The sequence below is a fragment of the Oryctolagus cuniculus genome, chromosome 2 (genome assembly GCF_964237555.1).
Source record: "Oryctolagus cuniculus chromosome 2, mOryCun1.1, whole genome shotgun sequence".
Lineage (NCBI taxonomy): Eukaryota > Metazoa > Chordata > Mammalia > Lagomorpha > Leporidae > Oryctolagus > Oryctolagus cuniculus.
In genome coordinates this window covers 114,217,591-114,236,995 of record NC_091433.1, presented here as the reverse complement: position 1 = coordinate 114,236,995, position 19,405 = coordinate 114,217,591, and the positions used below count along the sequence as shown (strand labels likewise).

Here is a 19,405-nt window from a genome sequence, read left to right as displayed (position 1 = left end):
GAACAGTCTTCTCTCTTCTCTGTCCTACTTAGGCCCCTCTTCGTCTTCCAGCAGAGCTGAGACTTCTCCAAGAAGTCTGCGGTTCCTGGAGCAAGCACCCTGCACTGGCTCCCATACTCCCAGGCCTGGTCCCAGGGATGTTAATCGGCTGTTTGCTGGGGACGGGGTGGGGGTGGGGGGCGCTGTAACAAACCTCACGAGACAAGGGCAAGGACTGAGTCTTCCTCGCTCACCTCGGCCTCTGCAGGACCCGGCACCTATGTAGTGTGGGTAAATGGACTCGGAAGGAAACAGGCTGAGTCCTCGGACAGGGGCTAAGTGAAGAAAGCAGCTAAGGAAACAGGCGCAGCTCTGGCAGCCAGCCAAGTGGGTCCTGGAACTCACGGGAGCCCTGCGGCCTCTGCCGGCCGTTTTTAGCACTCTGGCCTGTTGGGGAGAGAAAGCAGGGCCTTGGGGTCACTCTGGCCAGGGGCGCACTAGCGGGGCTCAGCTCACTCGGCCCCAACTGAACCAGGGAGGCTCTGCTTTTGTGCTTTGTGCTTTTGTTTCTCAATGTGGTTGTGTTTAGAAGCCACGTTTATAAGAGGAGAAAGAGAAATACAACAAGCCCAGATTTCACCCCGTGCCCGTATTTCCCAGCAAAAGAAGGGCAGCCCTGGGGGCTGGGGGCTCCTCCACTCCTTGCACACTTTGTAGGCAGCGGGAAGGAAAGAAGGGGATTTGGAGTGAAGGAGAGACTCTGAAGAGCACAGTGCACAACATGTCCTTCAGAAGCCATCACATGGTGGGGGGGGACTGTGAGCATCATGTGCCACCCATGCCTGCCTTCCTGGGAGCTGGGAAGTTGTGGGGAGGGGTGCAGAGGGAATCCCGACGGGAGTTCACGGTCACAGCCAGTCACACACACTCATTGCTGATCGTCACCCAGCCTCCCTGCCCGGTTCTGACACCTGCAAATGCTGTCTCCTTAGGCCACGGAGGGCTGAACCAGCTGGGAGGGGCCTTCGTGAATGGCAGACCCCTGCCGGAAGTGGTCCGCCAACGCATCGTAGACCTGGCCCACCAGGGCGTGAGGCCCTGCGACATCTCTCGCCAGCTCCGCGTCAGCCATGGCTGTGTCAGCAAGATCCTTGGCAGGTAAGCACGAAATTCACCCCACTGCCTGGGCAGGGCTGGTCCTCTGCAGCCCAGCTCATGGCCACCAGGGACCCATGCCCAGTGTCCAGCTGTGGCCTCAGGACCCGAGCACGGTGTGGAGGTGCTTCTGAGCTTCTCCCCATAGCCAACATCTGTCTGTTGTCCCGTTGCCCTTTCTTCCTTCTTGGTCCATGTCTTCTCGCCTTGGTTTCTCCCTCTGCGCTGGGTCTCGTTTGCTGTAGGCTCCTCTGCTCCTGAGGCAGGAGCATCTTCTGCAGAGCCCTGGCTCTGTGGAGGCCCAGGGCAGTGCTGCCCCTAGGGAGGGGACACAAGGTCAGGGCTGGCTCCCCAGGTCACAGCCCTGGGAAGGGCAACTCCTGGAGCACCTGCAACAGAAACGCAAGGGTTGTTTGATGAGATGCAGATTCCCAGGCCCCTGTTCCGCCATCATTAACGTGGCCTCTTTGGGAGCCAGGCCCAGATACTGTGATGCTACTGAGATGACCAGGCAATGCTGCTGAACAATAAAGACTGACAGCCACCATCTGTAAGATCCAGTGTAGCAGTTCACAGCACTCGTCTTTCCTGGGGAGTAAGCAGTATCTAGGCTCCAACCTGGGCCGATTACATCAGGATTTTAGGAGAATGGAACCCTGTTTTGGTATGTAAGGATATTTTTTTAAGAAAAGGAAATCCACAGAGGGGCAGGTGTCTGGCCTGGCACCATCATTCCACACTGGGGAGCTTGAGTTCAAGTCCAGGTTCCACTCCCAACTCCAGCTTCCTGCTGTTGCTCATCCTGTTTAATAACGGGTGATGGTTCAAATAGGTGGGTCCCTGCCATCCATGTGGGAGACCTGGGGGGAACTCCTGGCTTTGGTTTGGTCCAGTCCCAGCTATTGCAGGCATCTGGGGAGTCAACTGGCAGATGCACTGCCCTCCCCTACCCCCTGCCCCGCGCCATATGAAATGAAATGCCAGGCACTCAGGGCTTTGGGTCAGCTCCATGCACCTGCTTCCTACATGTGCATTCAAGAGGAGCTCTGGTTCAGGAAGGCAGAGACCTGGTCTGTAAATGAGCTGTGGAAAGCCCTGGCTCCCTGCCTAAAGTTGTCGGGGAAAGGTGTGGTCTTTCGCAGGGGTCAAGGACAGGGAATTCTTGAGATGACCCGTGGTGTCCAGAGAGGTGAGCCCCAGATGGCAGTCACTAATGAGTGGAAAGGGCTTTTTTCTTTTTAAAAAAGATTTATTTATTTATTTTTGAAAGGCAGAGTGACGGGGGGGCGGGTGTTGGGAGATGAAGAGAGAGAGAAATCAATCTTCCATCTGCTGGTTCACTCCCCATATAGACAGTAAGCCAGGGCTGGACCAGGCCGAAGCCAGGAGTCAGGAACTCCATCCAGGTCTCCTATGAGGGTGGCAGGGACTCAAGTATTTGGGCCGTCTTCCGCTGCCTTCCTAAAGCACATTAGTAGGAAGGTGGATCAGAAGCAGAGCAGCCACCACTCAAACCAACACTCTGATATGGGATGCCTGGGCCGCAAGTGACAGCTCAACCCGCTGCACAACGCCAGCCCCTGAATGCAGTTTTAAGAGCCACATTCTTTTTTTTTCATGGCAGAAGACACCGGAGAGCTTCTCCATCAAGGAGAAGGCCATGTCCTTACTTGGGCAATCCATCTGCCAAGGCAGCTGGTTGAAGGATGGGGAGAGGGGAGAGGTGGAGGCCCTGGAAGAGGAAGCTCAGCTTATAGGGCTGGACCCAGCCGGGGACCCAGACAAAGCCAAGACTCCAGAGTTGGGGAGGAGCAGCCTCAACCTGAACCATAGAACCCACAGAAAGCCAGAGAGTGGGGGTGAAGGATGTGGGTGAGGCTTGGACAGGGTGCAAAGGTAAACCAGCCAGCCAGGGCAGAGGGCCCAGTGACCCCAGCTGGCTTCCTGGGGATGGGTGAAGCCAGGATGGCCAAAGAAAATAGTCAGCCATGCTTGAGCCCCCAGAAACTAGGTAGAGAAGGCTCCATGCTGAATCTGTAGTTCCTACAGCACATACGCCCTATCTCCTACCTGAGACGGGAAATGGTGACCCTGAGGATGGCTCCCGTGGGTGCAAACATTGGGTCCTGGCCCGCGGGAAGGGGAAAGAAGCCGCAGTGCGATCTTTAGCAGAGGCTTCCCGTCTGGCAGCAGCACAAACCTACCCAAGCAAAGGAAACAGACAGTTCTGGGAGCGGCAGGTGTTCAAGGCCTGCCTTAGGGGCACGTTTCAGTGCCATACCCTGCCCCAGAAGCCCCCGAGGGGAGTGGGACTCCGGCTAGGTTCCTGCCCAAGGACCGCACCTGCTTACTGGGTAATTCTTTGGGGTTCTCTATTGGAGTAGGTACTACGAAACTGGCAGCATCCGACCTGGAGTGATCGGGGGCTCCAAGCCCAAGGTGGCAACCCCCAAAGTGGTGGAAAAGATCGGGGACTACAAGCGGCAGAACCCGACCATGTTTGCCTGGGAGATCCGAGACCGGCTCCTGGCTGAGGGAGTCTGTGACAACGACACTGTCCCCAGTGTCAGCTCCATCAACAGGTGAGAGACAGCAGGTGCTGGCGTCAGCCTGGGGGACCCCCTGGGCTTTGGGGGAATCATGAAAAAAGATCCAAAAAAGGGCCTGGCTTGGGTGGAGCAGGCAGAGAGCACTTGGGTGCTGGGCAGGTGTCACGTGCCCCTGCCTCTTCCTTTGCCCTGTGCTGTTCACCCCCTCTTCTGCTGCATCTGTAGTGCACTGTCCACAGGGGCCTTCATCAAATGCCATATCTCCTTTCACTCAATAAAAGAATCTTCTTGAATTGATCTTTTTTTGAGCCCCGAGACCCGTAACCTGGCCCTCATTCAAGCATTCACTCACGACCTCCATCAATTATTCACCTGTTCACTCATTCATTCACACACAACTCATTCATTACATGGGAGGCCCTAGGACACACACAGTTCCTGTCCTTGAGAGTTTATACTCGAACGAGAATCCAGACACTCATCAGGTCCTCATGTATAAGCACAGAGCTCTATGTCCTGCTAAGGAAAGAAACATGGGGTGACTTGGCTTAGGGAGATTATAAAATGCTTCTCCCTGGGGCTGGCACTGTGCCAAAGTGGGTAAAGCTACCGCCTGCAGTGCCAGCATCCCATATGGGTGCCAATTTGAGTCCCGGCTGCTCCACTTCTGATCCACCTCCCTGGTATGGCCTGGGAAAGCAGTGGAAGATGGCCCAAGTACTTGGTCCTCTGCACCCATGTGGGAGACCCAGAAGAAGCTCCTGGCTTCCGATTGGCGCAGCTCTGGCCTTTGTGGCCATCTGGGAAGTGAACCATTGGATAGAAGACCTCTCCCATTCTCTCTCTCTCTCTCTCTCTCAGCCTTTCAAATAAATAGATAGATCTTTGGGGAAAAAAAAAAAAAGGCTTCCCCCTGAGTACAAAACAAGGAGTAAGAATTAAATAGGTAAAAGGAGGAATGAAAGGAACTGTGAGATAGTAATGCAAAGGCCCTGTGGCTAGTAGGGTCTCACAAAAGAAGCTGGCAGAAAGCCAACAGATAAAAAGGAGAGGAGCATGAGGTGGGCTGAGGTTGGACTGTTTCATATTCTCGCCTCTGACCTATGAGCAATGAGAAGGCCCTGGCAGGTTTTAAGCAAGAGGCTGACTTGCAAGTCAAAAACCCCACTTTGCCATCAGGAGAATCAATCAGAAAGGGTGAAGAGTTGAGGGGCAAGAGCCAGTGAGGGACCCTGGTGGGACAGTTAGTGGTGGCACACAGACAGGTGTGGACAGAGGGCGCAGTGCTGGAGAGGTTTACAGGGTCAGACTGACAGCACTCGATGGTGGCTCTGACAAGCAGGGCCGGGGAGCACACACCGAGACCACTCTGCACGTCTGCTTTCGGGGCCAGGGGTCCAGTCGTGAGGCTGGGCAGGACCAGGGCCGAGGAGTGACGTCATGGGTTTGATGGCAGGCGGCTTGAGATGGCCGCGAGTGCTGCTTCCTTCTCTCCAAGGAGCTTTCTTCTCTTCCTTGTAGGATCATCCGGACCAAAGTGCAGCAGCCATTCAACCTCCCCATGGACAGCTGCGTGGCCACCAAGTCCCTGAGCCCAGGACACACGCTGAGTGAGTGCGGCGGGGGGGGGGGGGGGACTGAACACACACACACACACACACACACAGTCGACATTTATGTTCCCACACACGGAGGCACACACACACACAGTCATATGCTCTAAACTGTGTGTGCACCACACTGGCCTGGCTCCCAGGGAAGAGGCCCTGACATGTGCTAAGGGAGAAAGACACGGGTCAGCACTGACTCCAAGGGTTCTCCTACCAGCAGCCCTGGAGGAGTGACTGCGAGGTGTGGCTCGCTGCCTTCTCCCACAGCGGCAGCGAGGCCAGTGGGGACTGTCACCCCTGTGTCCTGACCCTCTCCCTCCCACCCCACTGCAGTCCCCAGCTCAGCTGTCACACCTCCAGAGTCTCCGCAGTCAGACTCCCTGGGCTCCACCTACTCCATCAACGGGCTCCTGGGGATTGCTCAGCCTGGCAGCGACAACAAGAGGAAAATGGATGATAGTGAGTGTCGGGGGCCCGGGGTGCAGCCGGGACGGGGGTACAGTTACAGGAGGGCACCTGGCCCAGGCTTTGCTGAAGACACAAGGCCTCCCCCTTGTAGCCCCGGGGCTCTGCACCTGCAGAGTGGTTTTCTCTGATTCCAGATTCCCAGGGGCCCAGGAGCCTGGCATCCTGCGTGCAGCCTGCTGCTCTGTCTGGCCTGCAGCGTGGGTTACTTGGGTCCCCTGACAGCTTTCTCCCTGCGGGGTTGGGGGTGCTGCAGGTGACCAGGACAGCTGCCGGCTGAGCATTGACTCACAGAGCAGCAGCAGCGCGCCCCGGAAGCACCTCCGCACCGACGCCTTCAGCCAGCACCACCTCGAGCCTCTGGAGTGCCCCTTCGAGCGGCAGCACTACCCGGAGGCCTACGCCTCCCCGAGCCACACCAAAGGCGAGCAGGTGAGGAGCAGGGGGCGTGGGAGGGAGGTGAGCAGGGCTGGGCAGGGGCGTTAGAGGGCTTGATCAAGGTCTGTGCTTCAGGCGACCCCAGCCCCAACCCCAGCGTGTGCCCTGACTGCTGCCTCATCCCCCACCCTCCTGCATTCCCGTACTCAAGTGAGGCTGCCCTTTCCAGGGGGGCCACAGGAGCAGGGAGTGCCTTCGCCCCTCCCAGCCAGCGTCAGATCCCACAGCTCCCAGTCTTCCCACCTTGACCTCCCTGCCACTTGCAGCCCCACCCCCGGCGCTCCCAGCCGCACACCCCAGGCTCCTGCATTACTCACACCCATGAACATGTCACCCTCGTTCACACCTTTCTGCCCTCCTCCCGGGATGCCTTTCCTCCCACTTCTCTGCCTGGAAAAATACCGCCGGGCCATTATGACTCAGCGCCAACGCTGCCTGCTGCATGCATCCTTCACTGCCCCTCAGACGTAATCCGTCTCCCCTGGCTCTGTGCGGCGGCACCTCTCCCAGGCCGCTCCTCCCCCCTCCCGGGCTCTGTGGAGCATCCAGTGGACGGGGCGGGTGAAGACATGGGAGACTTCTTAAGGACAGGGCAGGGCTTATCCCCCGCATTGAACACGCTGCCCCTCTATCACAGATAATCCACAAAGGTGGCCTGAATGAGTGAGCAAGTGGGTGAGTTGAGAAATCCCGAGCAGTAAATCATAAGCTGCAGGGGATTTGTCTTCCCAGCACTTCCGACAGGTGCAATAGGCGATGACAGGTTGGCTTCTGGGAAAGGCTGAGACGTGAACGGCCCCACCCCAGGGTCCACGAAGTCTCTCTAGCTCCGTCAGAATCACTGCGCTCCCCCTTTCATTAGCAGCTGTCCACAGTGTCTTTCTCTCCCTACCCCACCGAGTCAACCCACTGCAGAGTGTCTGTAGGGGGTGTCTGCCTCACGCTGTCGTTTGATCCAGGAGTAAGACAAGCCCCGTACGCCTTTAAGATCTGCGTAGGATGATGGTGACGATGCCAATAATCAGCTGAACCATTGCCAGTGGCCGTCTGGGTTGCTGGGCCCATGCCAGCACCCACAGCTGGGCAGGCAATCTGCGTCAGCGATTTTATCAGCCTTGGCTGTGACAACTACGAGGGGTGCAGAGAGAGCTGGCCGTCAGCAGGCGTAGTGGGAGGGCCGGGTGCTTCTCTAGCAGTCAGCACGCAGCTCCAGGGGGGAGATGGGGCCACAGCGGGGGGCCTGCAGGCAGCCCAGTCCAGGAGCACGAGCCTGCAAAACCCAGTGTACAAGCACCAGCCTCCTGCTGTGGAGACCCTGGGTGCCCGCTGGGTCCCAGAGCCACTTCCTGGCTGCATCTCTCAATCGCCCAAAGGCCCCTGCCAGACTGCAGAGACCCCACACCCTGCTGGTGCCCACATGAGGGTGCTTCAAAACTTTGTGGAAATGGAATTAACAGACGAGTTTATCTTGGTGCAAAAAAAATTTGAGATCCTTGCATCTGAAGGATCTTCAAAAAATATCATGGAAAATGTGTATTACCAAAAAACTAGGCAGGAATTTCAAAAATGCATTGCACTCAAAATAAGCTTATGTTTTAATTCCATGTTCTGTGAAATTTTTGAAGCCCCCTGGGACAAGGGGAATCATGGAGTAAGAGAGGCCTTAGAGCTACATGGGACCGTGGTGAGCACCAAACCCAGTGTTCTTGTGTGTGTGGTGATCAGCCAGGGTAGGGGAGTGTAGGGAAGGCAGGGGTAGCAGATGGCTGTGAAGCTGGGTCTGCTGGCCCTGGTTCCACGCAGATGCGTCCACCGTCACCTGTTCTAGATATGCTGCTTCATTAAGTTCTTACTGGAAGACTGGGGGAAAGGCACTTGAAAACAGTTCAGCCGCTCCAGTTCCCCACCCTGCAGAAGTGGAAACTGAGGCCCAGAGAGTTGTCCATCCCTTGTTCCTTCTCCCATTCCATCAATCATTTACTCACTCATTCATTCACCTGGCTTGGTGGTGAGAGGGCAGAGAGAGGCCACCTTTGCTGACTGTGCTGCCACAGCAACGCTCTGTGTCCACTCACAGGGCACAGGTCGGCCTTCCAGCTCGCTGAGGTACTCGCCCCCGACCTCAGCAGGGGCAAAGACGTAGGCGTCCCTTCTGTAAAATCAACAAGGGAGGAAGTGTTGAAGAGAAATGTTCTGAGGCCTCATTCCTGGCCGCTGTTTCATACCCGGCATAGCTAGGAGTCCATTCGGCTCTTTATTGTGCAAGCCCACCAGGGAGCAGGTCAACAGAATGTGGATATTACCAGGACAGAGGCCATGAACTTGGCAGCTTCTGGCTCTCCATAACAAAAATGCCGACAGCTACTGAGGAGGCATCTGAGCAGGCTAGGAACTTTATGTAAACACCATACATACATTTACTCTTTGCATTAGTCTTAGAGGCAGATTCTACAATCCCCGTTACTACAAGTGAGAAAAGCAGGCTCAGGAGGTCAAGGAGACGAAGCCTCTCAGCAGGTTATGAGAAAACCAGGGCTCAAACTTGCCCAATTTCCAAAGCATTGTGCCACTCTGCCCCCAACTCAAGTTCAAGCCCAGCAAAAAAATCCAGTCATTACTGAGATGGTTAAGCCACTCAGTGCAACAACCCTAAAATGTCTGGCTCTGTAGGTGATTTTTTTTTCCTTTTTCGCTGAATTGCCTGGATCTTGGGACAGTCACAGGATTTTGAGTAGATATTTTGGTATTGAATCAATATGTATTATGGTATTTTAAACTTTTCTTACACTCTCTAGAAATTAGATATTTTGTTCAATGTCATTAAGCCAGGCTTGAAGCAACTCCGCCCTGTCTCTAAGTAGGCTCCCAACCCTGGGAAGGCGTGGAGCCAGAGCACCATTTAGTCAGTCATGGCCGCTGCACACTTATGGTGCCCTGATGACCTCCCGAATGGACGGCAGCTTCCGGAAGCTCCTGGGGTGCAACCAGAAAGCGCTGGGCCTCCTTGGAGAGCCTGATGCAATGGCTGACTTTAGCGGGGCACTCCCCGATTTCAGTTTTGTGCAACCTTTCACCCATCACACTTGTGATGTGTGTGACCTGTATGTGAGGAACAGGTGTGTGCTGTCCCTCATGGGGGAGGGAGCCATGGGGAGTCTGGAGTATTCGTGCCGTCAGGTGAACAAGTGCTTTTTGGAAGAAGCACCATAGGAGACAGCTGTGCTCATGGCAAGGGATGCTGGTAGGAGTCTAAAGTTTTATTGAAGAAAACTCCCAAGTACTTGATAGGTTTTCACACCAAATTAACCCCAAGCATCATTCTCAAGCTGGGCCTGCAAGTTTCTATTTGCTTGGACATGGAGAGAAAGAAGAAGAAATAGGGTTAGCAGCCAAAGTCTTGGGTTTAGTCCCGATTTCAGTGCATAGAACTGGGAGCTTTACCCACCCTGGGTTCCAGGCTCTCCACATATAAAATGGGACACAACACTACTTGCCCATGCCTCACGGCTGCCGAGAGCACTTGGTCAGGAGAACAGAGGCGAAGCTCTGATGTCAGCTCCTGCAGAATGCAAGAGGTGGGCCCTGCGTCACCCGGGTCAGGCCAGAGCTTGACAGCAGACCACTGGGGTCTGAATCTCAGCTCCACCCCACGCAGGAAAGTGATGAGTTTCCTAACTGAATCTGGAGGAAAATTACTTCATTAGTAGGCAGATGCACTCTGAACAGTCCTGTGGGCTGGCTGCCTCTGCCCTTGGTGCTGTCCTGTATTCTGTGGGCCCAAACCATGTGAAGAGAGGAAGCAGGAGCCCAGTTGTCCAGCCAGGGCACGGTCCTCTGAATGGAGTGCTCATCCTGTGCCTGGCCACCCAAGCCACCTGCTGACCGTGAATTCTGGGGAGGTGGAAAGGGAAACCCCAGAGCCTGGCGCTGGGAGAACAGCAGGGCTCTGAGTCAGAGGAGGAGCCAGCTAAGGAGGCTGGGTGGAGTAGAGAGGGAGAGAGTCCAAGGAGGAAAAGAGCTTTGCCTGGGGGTTTCGGGGTCATGTGGGAAGACAAGGCTGCAGGGCTGTAGGGAGGAGCGAGGCTTGCTTGCCTGGGGACCCTCTCTGAGCTGACCTCTCTTTTACTCCCCAGGGCCTCTACCCGCTGCCCCTGCTCAACAGTGCCCTGGACGATGGGAAGGCCACCCTGACCCCCTCCAACACGCCCCTGGGCCGCAACCTCCCCACTCACCAGACCTACCCCGTGGTGGCAGGTATGACGCTGTGTGTCCCCAGCCATGAGGCCCAGCTGGAGGGCAGCGGAGAGCAGAGCTGGCTGGCTGGCTGGCTGGCATGAGGAACATGTTTGGGGCCCCGGGCCTGACAGGCGAGGTGGGCTCAGAGGGTGGTGCCTCCAACCCTAGGCCCCTCCTGGGATAGGCGGGCACACACACTTTGGCACGTCTACACTGGTAGAAGGCACAGCAGGGAGGTAGAGCCTCGCTCGCCCCTTCTCCCACCACCCCAGGTGCAGGGTGTACCCCACTGAGGCCCCAGACCCCCGAGAAAGCCCGTCTGCTCGCCCGCGCCCGTCCCCCCCCCCCGCCCCCCCGCATCTCATGGCTTGGTTTGTGCATGTTCCCGCCCCCTCATCTCACACCCCTCTCTCCTTGTTGTCTCCCTCCCTCCGGCAGATCCTCATTCACCCTTCGCCATAAAGCAGGAAACCCCCGAGGTGTCCAGTTCTAGCTCCACCCCTTCCTCTTTATCTAGCTCCGCCTTTTTGGATCTGCAGCAAGTCGGCTCCGGGGTCCCAGCAGGTGCCTCGGTCCCGCCCTTCAATGCCTTTCCCCATGCTGCCTCCGTGTACGGGCAGTTCACGGGCCAGGCCCTCCTCTCAGGTACGACAGGGAGGCCCCGGGCTGTGCAGATACCGCGGGGGGCGGGAGGGGGGTCCTCACGGCCAGCCCCCAGAACGCTGGTTTGGGTCTAGCCTCCCTCCCCAGTCCCCAGTCTTGTCCACCACCACTGGGGTTTAAGGCGTGGCTTTGGAAAAGGCAGGCAGTCTGAGAGGTGCCAGGAAGTCGGGACCCCAAAACCTCATGGAAGAACAGGGACCCTTCAGCCAGGAGCTAGCACTGTAAAGGGGAAACACTTGGTCTTAGTACACACACACACACACACACACACACACACAAGGATTTTTTTTTTTTTAAGGAAAAAGAAACAAAACTTCAGAGGAAAAAGGCATTGGTTTTTGGAGTCAGTTTTTGGGTCAAATTCATAAAACCATCACCTGCCTTAAAAGACTTGGAGCTGGAGGTATACAGGGGACGTCCCGGGGAAGCCTCTCCCCATGCTGAGCAGGAAACAGGCCCAGGGAGGGAGCGGGCCTGGCCAAGACCTCTCGGTAGCAGCATGGTGTCCAGCAGGCTGAGGCCTCGGGTGGAGCCGGGGCTCCCTGGCAGGACATCAGTCCAGCCCACCGGGCCCTGAGCAGTGGCTGCAGGAGACAAGAGAGTAGGGAGATCACAGGCAGAAACCCTTGATCGTCTTCGGGATCCCAAGGACCCCCAGGGATGAGACTGTTTGAGATGTGAGCCTGCAGGGCGGCAGGGGCAAGGGCGGAAGCCAGGTAGCTTTCAGTTCTGTACTGGATGAACGTCCTTGACATTAGAGCTGTGTCCAGGAGGTAGGTGTATCTGGAGACGGAGTGATTGCCTCTCCACCCCAACACCTGGCGATGCTAGAGAAGGCCAGGGGAATGTCTGGTGCACAGACAGCCCAGAGTCCGGCCGTCCATCTGGACCAGTGGTTTCCTAGTGCTGCTGGGGCTCGCCGTGCTCCCTTGAAAGTCTTTGCCGAAGCCAGGTTCCCAAGCAGAGCCACAAAGACCCGCTCTGTGGGAAGCAAGGACTTCAAAAGGGCACAACCTCTGCAGCCCCGATGGCCACAGTTGCTTGATGCCAGTCTGTGGACCTCTCAGACCTCCTCCATCTGAGACTTCGGCATCAGTTTCCTCTGCATCCTGGCCTCGAATGAGGGCCATCATTTTGGAAGAGGTAGATCCCCAGTGTGAGGGCAGAGAGGCTGAGCTTAAGGATATGAAGGAAGAACGAAAATGCCGGCTGAGACTTAGAAAGTTCTAGAGAGTGAAGGCTGCAGAGATGAGTCATTTGTTTTGATCAAAGTTGGCCAGAGAAGATGGATCGGGGAGGGGAGGAGTGGGCAAGTGGAAGAGGCTCACGTCAGCTGTGGGGTGGGTCATCCTGACCAAGGGACGGGCCTGGCGTCGTCTCATGGCAGTGTCAGGCCAGGACTGGGGGCTGCAGCGAGGCACCCAGTGTTGGGGAGCAGTTCTGCCTTTACTGTGGGAGCCTGCAGAGGGCTGGCAGGACCAGCTCAGAGGAGACGGAGGGGCCAAGGGCAGCTGGAGGCTGGCGGAGAGGAGACATCGGAGCGCATACTTGTAGGAGTGGGACTCAAAAACTGGTGGGAAAATGGGATTAAAAGATGAGCTTATTTGGGTGCAATTTGAAATCCATGCCATTTCTTTTCTAATATGCATTTCCCATGAACTTTTTGGTGACCCCTCATGGTTGGAACGGCCCAGGGAAAACTCCCTGCCCACACTTTGTCCCCTCCCTGCCACCCTTTTAGGGCTTCAGATATCCCCTCTCCACATGCAGCCAACTTGTGTCAGCTCTTAGCGGACATGCACAGTCACCAGGTCAGCGGCTGGACCGGGAGGTCAGCCAACCCATGGAACAAAGCAGTTGGCAGCAGGCACCACGTGGCCACTCAAAGCAGGCAGCCAGCCAAGCAGCACTAGCATGTCTGATATGTAGTGTGTAGGCACCCAGGAAGGCTGATGCCCGGCCTCAGGGCCCAGTCCAAGGGTTGAAGATTCAGCATAGAAACAAGGGCCCCAAAGCGAGCAAGAGGAAAGTGGGGAGACTGGGGCCCAGCAGGAGACAATTCAAGTCTGCAGGAGATTCAAGTCTGCAGCTCCCAGCAGTGAGCCCAGCCTTGCTGATCTGGCCCAAAGGTGATGAGTTTGAAGTGTTGGCCTGAAGCTCCCCACAGCTTGACCGACTCAGGTGGCCTCCAGTCCAGAGTGGACCTACCTAGCTCACAACGTGGGTGAGCCACGGTGAAAGGGCTGGGAAGACGTGACAGGTGGAGGAAGGCTAGGAAGGAATGATCTCCAGGCTGTGGAGTCTTCCAAAGGGAGAGGAGGTGAATTTGAGAGAGAGCAGAGGAAGCAGAGGACATTGCTCCTAGGGAATGCTGCAGACAGAGGGGAGAAAGGGGTCCCCGTGAGCTCTCATCCTACAGCCAGCTCAGCTCCAGCCTGCAGCACCACACCCAGCTCACCCACTCTGGGCGAGCCCCTGCTGTGTCCTGGGGCTCCCTCACCGCTCCACAGTCTGTCTCCCGAGTCGCTTCCCTGGCTGGGCCTGGCGACTCCGACACTGGCTGTCCTTCTGAGTCCCAGCCTCTCCACACTCAGCCACAGGGTTTGGGGAACAGTGAGATTGCCCCCAGCATTCCCACCAGCTCCCTTCAGTCACCTCCATGTGGATTCCCCACTCGCTGGCCGCCACAGTGACATGGAAGCTGTCCTTGTCCTGGCTACTCCAAGGCTGACTCCAGCTCTGCTGATCAGAAAGCTCTGAGTTAGGTTTTATCATCAAAGAGTCCATTACCCTCCTCCATCGTTTCTTACAAATTATATTTAGTCCTGCCAAAGAGATTCTGGGCTGCCATCAATTTTACTTGCTATCAGCACAAGATAAGGAACTGAAAAGGGGTTACAGAGAGGCGCACATCAAAGAGGGCAAAGAAGAGTCTGAAACGTCTGAAATCATTTCTACTCTCTGAACGCCTCCAAGTATTGGCTTTCGATGCTGCTGTGTACCAATATTTAGAACAGTTACCAGTATTTCTGGAGTGCTTCAGGTTTCTTGGACAAGCCCAGCTCACAATCTGTCAGCATGAGTCTGTGCCTAAGTTGAGTTCTTCGAAGTAGGGTCGTGTTGGAAGTACACTTGAATGCAGAAGGGATGAAATCACACAGCAAGGACAAATTTAGCATGAAGAGCCTCAAAATCAGAGAAGCAGAGGAGAGGGCATGGTTAGGCCACAGGGGAAAGTGGCTCACGGCTCCTGTGGTTTTGTTTCTAAAAAGGCTGCAGGGTTCTTGACTTTTTGGAAGAGACCACGCATGAAGGGTTTTCCAAAGCATTGATGGGAAAATGCCCATTAGCTTTTAATTTAATTTTTCTGTGAACTCTTTTTTTTTTTTTTTTTAAGATTTATTTATTTACTTGAAAGTCAGAACTACACACAGAGAGAAGGAGAAGCAGAAGGGGGGGGGGGTCTTCCATCCGTTGGTTCACTCCCCAGTTGGCCATAGCAGCTGGAGCTGTGCTGATCCGAAGCCAGGAGCCAGGAACTTCTTCCGGGGTCTCCCACGTGGGTGCAGGGACCCAAGCACTTGGGCCATCTTCTACTCCTTTCCCAGGCCATAGCAGAGAGCTGGATCAGAAGTGGAGTAGCCGGGACTCGAACCGGCACCCATTTGGGATGCCGGCACTGCGGGCAGCGGCTTTACCTGCTACGGCACAGCGCCGGCCCCTTCTTTGAAGCCTCCTTGTCTTTAAGGAATTGGCACAAAGAGTTTGGAAGGACTCTTGGTAGAGTTTATGGCTTCGTGGTCTGTGTGAGGCTGTCCCAAGCCCAATCTTTCCAACAGGGCCAAGTTTCATGGCAGGAAGCCTTCAAGGGTCTGCTATGGTGTGCAATTCAAGAAGCAGCAGGATCAGGGGATATGGAGAGAGGAAGCCCCAACAATCATTAAGCAGTAAGGTGACCCCAATTTACAAGCTCTGCCCTCAACTAGCTCCTCCTGTGGCAGAAGGGAAGACGGGGTTTGGAGAAATTAAGTGATGAGTCTCTCATCTGCAGTCTGGCCTGGATCTAGAGGTCTCCCAGGGAGAAGAAAGCAGGAAGGGAAGAGCAGAGAGTGAGGCACTGGGCCTGAATCAGCGCCACCTCTTCCATCACATGCTCCACTCCACCTGTTCACCCCCGTGCTCCTCCTGCTCCCCACAACTTCACATCACGCCCCCCTCTCGTGAGCTCCAGTGCCCGGCCAGGTGCTCCATCCAAGGCCCAAGAAGGCTGAGTCTGTGGTCAGTTGTATTAGTCTTCTTCACAGAAAGCTCAGACTTTCACCTCCATCAGTCATCTGCATCTTTCTCCCCCTACTTCTAGATGTACTAAAATTCCCTTTTCTCTGCCTGTGTTCCCAACCCTTCATCTCTTCCTTTGATAAGCCTGTGCCAGGTAAACTGCGCCCACCTGTAGAATGCCTGTGTCTTCCCCCCTGTTTGATCCAGTACCAATCACAAGGGTAGGGGGCAGTGTAGTAAAAGTTAAACAGATTAGAAGGTAGCATCCAAGTTCTCCAAAACCTTTACAGAGTTTTGAATAATGGACATGGAACACTCATTTCAAAGAGAATTCGTCCTATAAGAGTTCCATAGACATGCATCTCCTTCTGGAATGCGTCCATTGTGCTTACCAGTGTCCACATGCAGCATGAAACCCTGGCTCTGAATTAAGGAATAGTAGTAATAAAGAAGGTACATAAGGTTACTCTTAGGTTTTCCCATTTTGCGTGTGAAGAAGCTGAGGCTTGGGGCATGTAAGTGGCTGGCCTAGCGGCACTCAGTAAATTGGCCATAGAAGCAGGATAAGGACCCCTGGTCCTCTGATTCTTAGCCCTCTCTCCCTCCAAAGGATGGGCAGAAGCTGAATACGCCTGGTCTTGTTCATTGACCCCGTAAGTTTGGGTCCAAATGCACATCCAAGCCTATGCTCTATCTTGATTTAGTGCCTGGCCTTGCTGATTTAGCATTCTTGGCTCCTGCTCTATCCCCAAGTGCGTAGCAAAGTGCCTAGTACATAGTATGTCCTCACTAAGTGTGTACTCAACAAACACTGAATGTGCTGTCTTCAAGTATCTCCAGAAAGAGAGGTAAGGAGGCAGGCACCGTGGCGTGGGCAGCTCTTAGGCTCTTTCTTTCCACCACCACTAGCACCTCTTGAAAGGGCTGAGTTAACGGAGACCTTGGGGGCACTCAAGGGAGGAGAGTTGGACAAGCGGTGCCCTAGTTGGTGGACAGGGGCACTCAGGTGGTTGTTAGATCAGATGGTCACAATTAACACAGCAGTTCTCAGCCAAGGGTGACTTTCCCCTGCTGCCTCATCCCTGGGGACACGCTGCACTGTCTGGAAACATCTTTGGTTATCACACTGGGTCAGAACAGCTACCAGCCTCTAGTGAGTAGACACCAGGGATGGTACTAAACATCCTGCGAGGCACAGGACACCCCCACAACAAAGAGTGATCCAGCCTAGAGGGGCAGTACTGCTGACATTGAGAACCTCTTCAAGCACCACCACCAACTACAGCAACCCAGTGTCTCATCACCGGGTGGTCGTTCACCATTCACACTGAAGCATGTGATGGTGAAGTGGGCCTTCTTAGTAAATCCGCCGGGACACTGGTCATCACCTGGGCAGATCTGGGCAGACCAGGAGGCATTGTCTCCTTGCCAAGAACCATGGGAGAGTCTGGTCTGGGCCTACAGGACGTGGGGATGATGGAAGAGGGGCGCAGGCCAGGGATCCTGGTTGTTGGCACATGGGGCAGATGGGAGGAAGCTCACCAGTCAGGTCAGTCTCCAGAAGGGGAGAGATTGACTTCTCGGTACAGAGGAGGGGTAGAGCTGGGGAATGGGGTCTCCACAGAGCTGCCCTGGTATCATCAAGGCAGGAGTATGTTTTGCTGAAAATGATCCTTTTCAAAAATGAAGAGGACAGGTGTGTGGCTCATGGTCATAAGTATGAGCTAAATATCTCTCAGCAACATCTCCTTTCTAGGTCAGTGATAGCCAGCCAATAGATTTCATGTTCCTTGTAATTTCATAGATTGCACCTACCTGCAAGGCCAGGCTATGGAGTAGGAACCTGCTCTCTGGCTCAGTGAAAGAGGGTGGTGATTGATTAGCGATGTCTGCTACAGGTCCAAAAATGGATTGTAATGGGCCAGTGGGCCACACCTCTGCCCTCACTTCCAGGGCTTGTTCTTGGTCCTCCTTGGAGCCAGGGCCAGAAGGGATGAAGTCTGAAGTAGACTAATGAAGTCAACACCTAACATGTTGACTTAGGTCAGCTGTGCCACTGCTGTGCTGGGAGCTGTAGGAGATAATAAAGACCCAGAGAGCATAGGCCCTGGCCTCCAATACCATGACATTTTTGTGGTTGAACAAAAGAATACTCAGGTAACTGAACCCACAGAATGACAGAGGACCACAGGGGGCAGCAGTAGCAGGTGCTCCATGTGCGGTGGAGCCTCTGTCCTTCAGAACACCAGAGAAGACCAGACCTTGGGCATGGTGGAGGAGCGATGAGGGAGGAAGTGCCTCCGGAGACAGCAGGAATGGCACCCAGGAAGACTTGCTGAGCCTTCAGAGGGTGAGACAAGCCCAGGAGCCTCCGTGGTCGACTGATAACTCTTTGCTGTGTTTTCCCAGGGCGAGAGATGGTGGGGCCCACGCTGCCCGGATACCCACCCCACATCCCCACCAGTGGACAAGGCAGCTATGCCTCTTCTGCCATCGCAGGCATGGTGGCAGGTAAGGAGAGGGTCCGGGTTGGGTGGAGGGCATTGTAAAGGAGCAGTGTTGGAGAGAGGTGGGGCAAGAGGGACAAGAGGCAGGCTGTGTCGCATCCATGGACTCCGTGAGGGGCATTGAAGGGTGACTGAAGGGGGCACCTTCTTATAAAAGCCTCAAGAAAACACCCAGGGCTGCCCTGGCCCTTGAGCACGCCCCAGCTCAACCTTCTTCTTCCCCGATTTCTGACATCACCCACCATGATGGAAAGGGCGGGGCTGAGACAGCCCGGTGTTCAGATCCAAGCACCCCCGCTTCTCCCCGTGGAACACACAAGGGGCCAGAGAAACACTATGAGCCAAGCAGGCGTGCAGCCCCCAGGCAGGCCAGGGCCTCCCAGTGGAGGAGTTTAGCTCTGGTGAGTTTATGCTTTCTGTAAAGTCTGAGTGCCAGTTGTGCTGCTGGTGACGGTGACGGGGCTCGTGAAGTGACTGAGATACAGCATCCCTCATGTACAACACTCACTCCACTGGGTGGGGATAGGTCCCAAGTTCTAGGTACTCTGCAGGTACCGTGGAGTGGGAGATGAGCTGGGAGTGTTTCTCCATCTTCATTTGGATCTCCCGGGAATGCTGTCTGTCGGTTATTTGTTGTGTTTTTTTTGTTGTTGTTTTTTGTTTTTTTTTTTTTTTTTTGGTCTGCCAGTTGGCATCCAGTGGTCATCTGGGTTGTCAACATCTGGACAGATGGGGACAATGGGAATTTCTCTGGGCAAGTCTCCCTCTTTTAGGATCCATATAGGAAAAACTCTGGGATGGAAGAGGTAGAACCGAGCTATTTGTACTGCCCATGGGGGTCCCAGAGCTTCTGGAAGCGTCTGTGAACTCAGGGTTTCTGTGACCCTCCTACCAGCCTTGGGCCAGCCTTCCTGGCCTGCTTCCCGCCCTCTCTGGCAGGGGTTAATCTTTGCCAGCCACCCACTCTGGGCACCCTATGCAGAGGCAGGTGGGCTGGGCTCTTCTGGGCAGAGGGAAGGGAGGGAGAAAGAGAAGGAGGGAAGGAGGTCCTGTGCTCCCTGGGAACCTGCTGAGCTGGCACTTGTTGCTGCCTGGTTACCGTGGCGATGTGCTTAATGCAGCGTTGAAAATACAGAATACTGACTCCTCTCTCCCTCCTGGCCCCGGACTCCCTCCCTCCCTCCCTTCCTCTTCTGGAGCGTGAAATGAGATTGGTCAAGATAAAAAAGGAAAAGATTCGGTTATTTTTTTAAGAGTGTGGATAATGGGGCCTCTCAATCAAAATCCCAGGCTCCAGTCAGCTCCCCCATCCCCCTTGCAGCCCCTCCACCTTCCCCTGCCGCCTGCTTAGAGGAGGAGGAGGAGGAGGAAGAAACAAGCAGCTCTAGGCTTTCCTCTTAATTATGGCTCAGCCTCTGGGGGCAGGCCCAGGGCAGGGGGTTCCTGGGGCCCAGAGTGTGACCCGTGAGGTAGCTGCAGGGTTTGGACTTCTCATCAAAGCCTCCGGGTTGTTTCCAGAAAGACC

At 55.2% G+C, this 19,405-nt stretch overlaps 1 protein-coding gene across 5 annotated transcripts in view; it reads left to right on the top strand.

Annotated features, from left to right (window-relative positions):
* The window catches only part of PAX8 (paired box 8), a 57,902-nt gene that overhangs the window by 31,123 nt on the left and 7,374 nt on the right, over positions 1–19,405 (top strand). The window contains exons 2-9 of one of the 5 annotated variants that reach the window (XM_051836585.2): positions 972–1,137; positions 3,519–3,716; positions 5,205–5,293; positions 5,627–5,752; positions 6,015–6,190; positions 10,330–10,450; positions 10,871–11,077; positions 17,783–17,884. In XM_051836585.2, coding sequence (XP_051692545.1) covers positions 972–1,137; positions 3,519–3,716; positions 5,205–5,293; positions 5,627–5,752; positions 6,015–6,190; positions 10,330–10,450; positions 10,871–11,077; positions 17,783–17,884 — 1,185 coding nt within the window. Of the gene's footprint in view, positions 1–971; positions 1,138–3,515; positions 3,717–5,204; positions 5,294–5,626; positions 5,753–6,014; positions 6,191–10,329; positions 10,451–10,870; positions 11,078–17,782; positions 17,885–19,405 lie in introns of all 5 variants that reach the window. The other 4 variants (XM_051836578.2, XM_051836591.2, XM_051836588.2 and 1 more) reach the window with 4 other exon arrangements.